We start from the raw sequence: 8,080 nt of genomic DNA, 5'->3' as shown, positions 1-8,080 counted from the left end.
GGGGGTCCTAGGGCATGCTCCCCCGGGAAATCTTATGGATTTTTTAAAACTCCCTAAAGTCCCCTTTCCTGGGTTTCTGAGTCATTCAGACAGGATGCTGGCCAGTTCCATTCTCCTCGGGTGAAGCCTTGCAACTTGGAAAGTTTTGTCTTTATTAAAAACATATTTATTATGAAAAGTCTGACCGATTTTCGTAAACCGGTGGAAACCGGTGTGGATCCGCGCCTGAGTTATGCTCTAATGACTCCATACAAATCCCTCTTAATTTGACTCAGTTCATAACATTAAGAACCCAGTCAAATTTAGAAGGATTTGAATGGTGTCATCATATCAGAGCAAAACGGGACAAGTATGTCGGAGACAATTTGTCACACAATGCTAGGTTTGTGGCAAGTAGTCCTTTTAGATGTTGTTCTTTCAAAATATTCCAACAAATTCCATAAAGTCAAATATTTAATTTTCATGACGTCATCACTTAAAGCTCTATTCTCATCCTGTCAAGTGTGTACTAAGCAGAAATTATTAGCGTCCAGAAATTTCTACCAGTAAAATAGTTTCATACTAATATTTTTGCGAATGTTTCACTCACCAACATTTCACGATCGTTAACCATAACGAAAAAAAAATTGATTTTTTTCCTCCTTGAGCGATGGTTCAACTCAGCCGGAGTTCGCAGTAAGCGAATCAGGTTAAAAAGCAGCTAACTGATTCAACTCGAAAAGCAGGGTGGGCCCATAGGACGCAAAAAAGTGCATCCTAGGAACTACTTTAATTTGCATTTTTTATTCGTTTGAGCTCAAAGTTTGCATGATGGTAGAACTTTGTATTCTAAACAATCCTGTGTTTTTTTAATTTAAAGTTTTTTGGCGGGAAAATGACGTCACAAAATTGACCGCAAAATTAAAATTCCAAGATATGTCAAAACACAAATAATTTTTAAAAAAGCACGATGCGATAGAATAGAAAGTGAAATTTTTTTTTGAAAAGCTCCATTGGTTAAAGAGATATTACGCTTTGATTTTTGAATTTCCAGCCAGTTTTTACTATTTTTAGAAACATAAGTACATTTTAAGATGCTATATCTCCTAAAGCAATTGAGCTTTGCCAATTTTTTTTCTACATTTGTTTCTATCACGTCACGCTCTTTCAAAATTATTTACTTGTTTTGCCATAACTTGAAATTTAAATTTTGTTGTCAATCTTGTGACAGAACAAACAGTATTTTTTGGAATGCAAAGTTCTACCATCAAGAAAAGTTTGAGCTCCAAAAATAAAAAATGCAAAAGTAGTTCCTAGGATGCACTTTCTTGCGTCCTATGGGCCCACCGTGTTCAAGTCAGTTTACACGACTCAATGTTAAAGTGAAAAGCGATGTTTACGATTTTTTGTCCATCCATTAAAAGAAAGTTTTGCCACCTTACAGTATATTCCAACCACAAATTAAAGAGCAGGTTTTGTTATTAAGTTTTATTAGAAGCGTCAATTAATTAAATAAATCAGGGCTTTTGCAGTTGCTGTGTTTTTCTCTGCTACCGTTTCGTGTGTTATTTAATGCAGCTTATGTATCTGTATTATACCTTTTAATTTTTTGTTAGTGAAAATGACTTCAACTGAAACTAGTCAAGTTGGTTTGGCTTTTTCCGGTGGTGGCATCCGGTCAGCGGTATTTTGCTCCGGTGTCTTGCGCAGATTGCTTCAGCGCAATGTGCAGGTAGATTACCTGAGCTGCGTGTCAGGGGGAGGTTACACAGGCACGGCCTTCCTTGATTGGAAGTACAGAGAAGAGAACAGAGAAGGCGAACAGCAAGACTCTGGGGAATGGCATCGCAGATTCTTCAGACATATGAGGGAAAGAGCTGGCTATTTCTGTAACTGGGAAAAACCAGTGGAAGGGATCCTTGATACAGCAATCCTGGTGTGTCTAGTTTTAATAGTTAACTTCATCGGGCCAGTTGTCATGTGGGGATCGTACGCATGTCCCGTAGCTTACATCATCGACCTTCTGTTTGGGCAGTACCTGCGAAAGAAGTTGGACTGTGAAGATTTTGCCAAATATGCTTCCACTGGGCATGCCCAGTCAGTTTATAGTATTCCTGAAGGAATGAAAAAGAACGCCACAAGAGACGAAATTAAACGTTATTGTCTCTCTCGACAAGGAACTAATGATTCATACACTTTCATTCTCTTCTCTGTTCTGTTCGTTCTTTTTGCAGTCTTCTTTGTTCTCAGCCGAGAGACTAGGAAACCCGAGTCCACTTACTTTAGTTTTCTTTTCACCATATTCTTTATTTTCCTAGCTCTTACTTTTCTACCATTTGCTATACATGACATCATAGTCAAGATACCAATCTGGGCCCAGTGCCCTGTCGTTGTTGTTGGTATTCTGCTGTGGGTTTTTCTTCCTTTACTGCGCGATAACAGGAGGGCATTTTGCATGCGCATGCGTGAATCCGCTGAACGACAATAGAGTGGGCGCATCAAATCTGATGGCGGGAAATCGAAAACTCGCATGTAAAGTTACAGTCCTTTTAAAAGCAATTTCGTTGGTGCTTTGAATACCGTACTTTACTACAAAAAATATTCTCCATGACAAAAATCGGACGTTTTTTACGCGGGTTTTCACTTGTAGATTTTTCAGCAGTAGGTTTTCTTGGCCTTTTAAACACTTTCAAGACTCAACGCCAAAAAGTCATGTTCCTGTATAAGTCTGATTTTCACTGGCAAAGCAATGCATTTCTATGGTTTGATTTCCAAACTCGTAGTTTTACTTATCAAGGGGGAAATGCATCGTAGCAATGTTCAGCTGCTTTAAGACAAAAAGCGAAAAAAAAAATTACCACGCGAGTTTTATTTACTAACGCGATGTCTCATGTTAAACTGATCGCGGTGACACCCGTTTATATACGGCACAAAAACATGAAATTTATCGGGTTTTTACAGTTTTTCGAAAGTTTTCGCGGAAAAATTTATACAAAATATTCTATAGGAAATGAAGAATGGATTGAGTTTGAGACAGCAACAATTACAAGTGATTGTGTAGCAAATAATCACTTGAGCATTTCATAAGATCAATTGCAGACAAAACGAATGCACGTACTCCGAAAAAACGAACAGTATTTTTATTTTTCTTTATCTCTAAAAGATACTGAACAGAGATTTTTCCTAAGCTACTACTGTATTTTGAAGCGACTCTTGAGAAACAGCTCCTGTGTTCCGCAATCGATTTCTTGTTATTAATTTATATTTGATGACAGTAGCTAGTGATCCATTCAAAACAGGGAATGCACATCACTCCATAAATCTAGCTGACGATGTTGTTCACAACCAAAGCCTGTTTAAACATAAGACAGGAAGTTTGTTAAAGGGGTGCATATAATGCTGTTTCCTCAAAAAATAAATACTTCTGCTAAAGGACCCAAATGAGCTGGGACGCGACAACAAACATGACACAAATGGATGGATGAATTTGTCTGTTATTAATGTTTCTGTTGAGAGCTTTTTACTGTATCAAGATGAACCCCTTATGTAAGTTGTACATCATGGAAGAATTATCAGGGGGAAACTGATGCATTAAACAAGAATGTTGTTCAATACAGAGGAGAAGCTGGTCTCAGTCAACACAAATTAGCATATCAACAAATGTAGTATCCACAAAATGGTATCATTTAGGAATAAATGCGATTTTTTTGCAACAGAAGCCAGGATTTATTTAAAAGGTGTATTGATAACGTTTCATTTCGTGCTATTTTGGGGTTGGGGAGTTAGGCTAGATTTTCTTTAAAACGCCAAAATGTTATATTTGCATAATGAAATATAAACAAACAGTGTACCATCAAAATAAGGTGGAAAAAATCAGAGTTCAAACCGATTGCTGTAATTTTTTTCCTTTGTATAACTAAATGATAGAATATTCTTATTTTCAAAACACAATCTTACTGGCATCATTGTATTGATTTAAATTTATAGTTGAAGTGCGTGTATTTTATTTCTCAACGAAGACGTACCAGAGAAGAAAGCTAAAATTACTGCAGAAGGCGATTTTTCACAGCCTTCATCAAAGCGCCATTCATTCGCGGAAGTATTCTTAGTTTCATTAATCATTAACTTAATCTGGGGAGAAAGGCAAGATTTCGAGATAAACAAGCCAGAGAAAGGGTGAAAAACAGTTTCACGGCAGAATGGACACTTAATCAACCACTGTATTTCTGAAACGATTAAGTTCGATTTTAGAGTTATACTATTGAGAAGAATTAAGTATCTGTAGGATAATTGTTTAACAAAAAACTATCATACTGACCTTTTCCTTCTGCTCAAAAAATGTGCTCGAAATGTTAGGTGGTAAGAACATTCAGCCGCCATCTTGTCTTCGATGTACTGTTTTACGAAAGAGAAGACTGTCCTCTCAAGGGCGACAGCGGGGCTATAATAAACTCACTTTCATCGTAGAAATATCTCGATACCTTAAAGAACATGTCTGTGGAACGTAGCACCCAATACACGTCATTCAGCTCCAGAAAACAGCCTGCAAATGCTGGCACTGAACGTAAACAATTCACAGAAAATGCCTCTGTGGCCCTTCAACAGCCCATATTGACGCATGCGTATACAAAATGCCCTCCTGTTCTGCGCGATAAGACTTCCTATGTTCTGATAATATATCTATTTTCTTATGTGACATACTGGAAGGTGTACGAAGGAGCAATTGTTGGAATTGCATATTCTAGCGAGATCTTCAATCGTTGGCTTTTCCTTTCTGGCTTAGCACTGTGGTTTGTTCCCTTGGTGGCCTCTTCGCATATCAGACTTAGGCATGTTTACAACAGGTAAGTCCACAGGGGGCTTAACTTAATTTCTTTGTATAATTTTCTGCATTTTAGGGTTTCGAAAAGTTAATCTAGATATCTATCTCAGTCATCTAATGTTTTTTTTGGGACACGTGACTGTTTATTTGGTTGGAGTTGCAGTTATAGATGTGTTTAACGAAAGCATCTTTACAAATTGCCAGCAAATTTAATTTTTACAGTGAATTGAAACTATTTGCACGCGGCTTGTAGTTTCACTTTATTTTGGCTGACGTCTGTGGAGTTAAGAGTTAAGTTATATATAGATCAGACAGTGGAAATACGTTTTCTGATTATCAAATGTCATAACAGGATGCTTTTATTATCAGATGGAGGCTCCAGAAAGCGTTTTATCATCCTGATGGCCTGGGAGAGAACGGATGCGCAGGGATTGGCTTGAAAGACATCTGTCCTTTGTGGACATGGCCCCCAAAGGACACAAAGGACACAACTGACGGGGAAAGTGAGAGGAAAAAGAACCCCTTGAACCTCAAGGATTTGGAGGGAATGAAGCCAGAGTACCTATCAAACATTGTGGCAAACCGCTGGATGAGAGATGATTCATCTGATAACCATGAGATTTTAACAATGTCACCCTCAGTAATCGAACGTTTAGACCGCAGACCGCAGGAAAAACTACAGTTCGAAGGAAAATTGGAACCAGAAGATGTTAAACTGTCAAACGCCATGGCTACATCGGCTGCAGCAATTTCAAGGCACATGGGAAAATATGACACTTCGATTCAAGGACTGACTCGTCTTCACACACTCCTTGGACTTGAGATGGGGGCTACGATGATAAGTGATATCCAATCAGTGAAAAAGGAAAGTGTGCTGTGGAAGGTATGCAACTGAACAAAAATAACAATTTATTGTACCAAATAGTAAAAACAGAATTAGAATAAGATTATAACAAGCTTATTATAATTTGTGGTACTGGCTGTCTGGAATAACCACGCGGCAGCCACTTTCTTTACAATGAAATCAAATTATCTAAAGTCGGTACATGACAAGACGATTACATAAAGGAAGTGTTGCAATCACACATAGCAAAAACAAACACAGACACACGGCAAACAAACACACATAATTATGAAACATATAAATTATAATAAGCAGTAAAGAAAAGCATAGTAAAAATAGCAAACGAAAACGTTTTTTGACGACGGATTGAATAAAATTGAGAGTAAAATTTCAGGAAAATTGACTAGTACTTGGGATGACGAGTACAAAATATAGCGGCCATCTTGCACGCCGATCGCTGACCACAGTATGTTGCATGAACTTAAAGATCATCACAACAGATTTTCTCCTCCAATGTCTATTAAACCGATGTCATCGCCTTTTTGTGATCCATTTTTTAATAAATCAGTCAGATGTTTACATAATCTAATAATTAACCCCTGACCATTGTTAATATTTAAACGTTTTTTTTAGATCGTGCCTACTCTTATCAATATTTTACGGGCTCTTCCTTTAATGTTTGGACCAATGACTTATAGTAGTGATGAAACTATAGAAACAACCATCAAACAAGGTGTGATTAGTTTCGGTTTAATACACTTTGCCTTGGCCCTCATCGCCGTCATTGACACAGGAAAGAAAAAACCGAAGTGGCCAACGTTGGAAAAGCTTGCAAGGTAAGATTTGATGTGGGGTAACTGCATGATAAGGAATTATTACACTGAAGAAAATTGATCTTTTAAACCGGCTATGATTTGAAACCTACCATGAAATTCATATTTAGCGATTATCTGCCTCATAACAAGAACAAAAAAAAGAGGCCAGTAACAGGCCCATGCTAGCTGGGAATACCGATGGCTGCTACTGTATAACTTTTTAATGTAGGAACTTAACAATGTGCCGAAATTATTAATGGACTTTCCAACAATTATCCGGAGGGGTGAACTTAAAATGACTTCAAAGGGGAAATGATTATGTAGTACCCCCGTTCGCAAAAGAAGAATGATCTTGATCTCTTTATATAAATTTTTACTTCACCCCCCGCCCCCTTCCGCGCCACACACACACACACACACGCCAAATTGAACATAGTAGAAGTTGAAAAAATTGAAAACTGTCTTTGCTATTCGTGTCCGACTACCCTCCTTGTGCCTTTGCCGAAAGGTTTTTCCGTGAGGAGTACAAGAAGTACCTACATTTAATATATGAAACGCTTTTCAGATATATAAAACGCTGGAAAATTGAATATTTGATTATCTTTTCCTTGTCAGGTGGTTTATCGTCCATAACTCATTTGTTCAATTTGTCAGAGACGTGTTTTCCAAAGATAACACGGGAATAATGCCACCGCCGATCATGCTCCTTAGCGATGGAGGCCATATTGAAAATCTCGCTTTATTGCCTCTACTTAAAAAGCGGCTAAACAAGATCATCGTTGTTGATGGTGGGTACAAGGATGGTCAGAAATTGTATGGAGAAAGTCTTTTGAATGCCTTGACGCTTGCTCGTACCAAGCTTAATTGTTCTTTCCTAAGTGTAAGCAAGAAAGGTGAAAAAGAAGATGACAATGACTTTGATGTCATCACGGACTTGAGGAATACCTTCGTAAAACCACGAGGAAACCAAGGGGGAGGACGGCCGCGCGTATACAGGTTTGTATACTGAGTTTGTTCATAGAATCTCTTTTCCTCAGAAACTCAGGATAAAGTTTTGTTTAGGACTATGATAGCCTGTTCCATCAAATGGCGTAATACCACTCACTTTGACTCAAAAGATGATTACCGCACAGGTTATCGAAACGTCTGAGTCACTGTCAACAACAGTCTTTTTCAGGACTACGTTCACCCGGATGATCATACTCAACCTAGGACGAAGGGTGGTGGGGAAATGGCATCCTTTCCTTTTTCGTCTTGGCCTATCTAAGTAATGTAATGTAATGTAATGTAATGTAAATCTTTATTTAAACACGGGAAATCATCAGTTAAGCTTAAGTTAAAAACTATAACTAATTACAACTGCTTTACATGATTGCCGTGTGGGAATCCGATATATCAGCTACCTTCTTGATATTTCGCTTAAAATGCTCAACGGATGCAGCGTTTCTTAAGTTTTTGGCTAAGTTATTCCATAACATGGCCTCGCTGTAAGAGAAGCTTCGTTTCAAATAATTGGTGTTTGGTTTGGACAGGGTCAGCCTTCCCTCAGAGTTTCTTAAGTTGTAAGCAGAGTGACGCTGAGAGAAAAGACTTTGTAGATATTTTGGAGCAAGGTCATGT

The 8,080-nt window shown here is 38.0% G+C and overlaps 2 protein-coding genes across 2 annotated transcripts; both read left to right on the top strand.

The window, feature by feature from the left end:
- The first annotated feature begins 1,599 nt into the window (after positions 1-1,599).
- On the top strand, positions 1,600-2,467 carry LOC140949193 (uncharacterized). Its single transcript, XM_073398422.1, has 2 exons — positions 1,600-2,047; positions 2,111-2,467. Exons 1-2 carry the CDS (start codon positions 1,601-1,603, stop codon positions 2,465-2,467), a joined length of 804 nt encoding a protein of 267 aa, XP_073254523.1. The 5' UTR covers position 1,600.
- A 2,159-nt stretch (positions 2,468-4,626) lies between these two features.
- LOC140949192 (uncharacterized) lies at positions 4,627-5,696 on the top strand (the record flags this gene model as incomplete). The annotated part of the gene is made up of 2 exons (XM_073398421.1): positions 4,627-4,823; positions 5,171-5,696. Coding segments are annotated over 2 exons (723 nt in total), but the record flags the coding sequence as incomplete, so codon positions are not given.
- Positions 5,697-8,080: the final 2,384 nt, after the last annotated feature.

The sequence above is a fragment of the Porites lutea genome, chromosome 9 (assembly GCF_958299795.1).
Source record: "Porites lutea chromosome 9, jaPorLute2.1, whole genome shotgun sequence".
NCBI lineage: Eukaryota > Metazoa > Cnidaria > Anthozoa > Scleractinia > Poritidae > Porites > Porites lutea.
Note: the sequence above shows the minus strand (reverse complement) of the source record. Positions and strands in the feature narration are given on the sequence as shown.

Coding starts and splice junctions, on each gene's coding strand:
- LOC140949193 (XM_073398422.1), top strand. CDS start 1,601: ATGACTTCAACTGAAACTAGTCAAGTTGGTTTGGCTTTTTCCGGTGGT. Junction 2,048..2,110: donor AGTTGGACTGTGAAGATTTT/GCCAAATATGCT, acceptor GGAATGAAAAAG/AACGCCACAAGAGACGAAAT.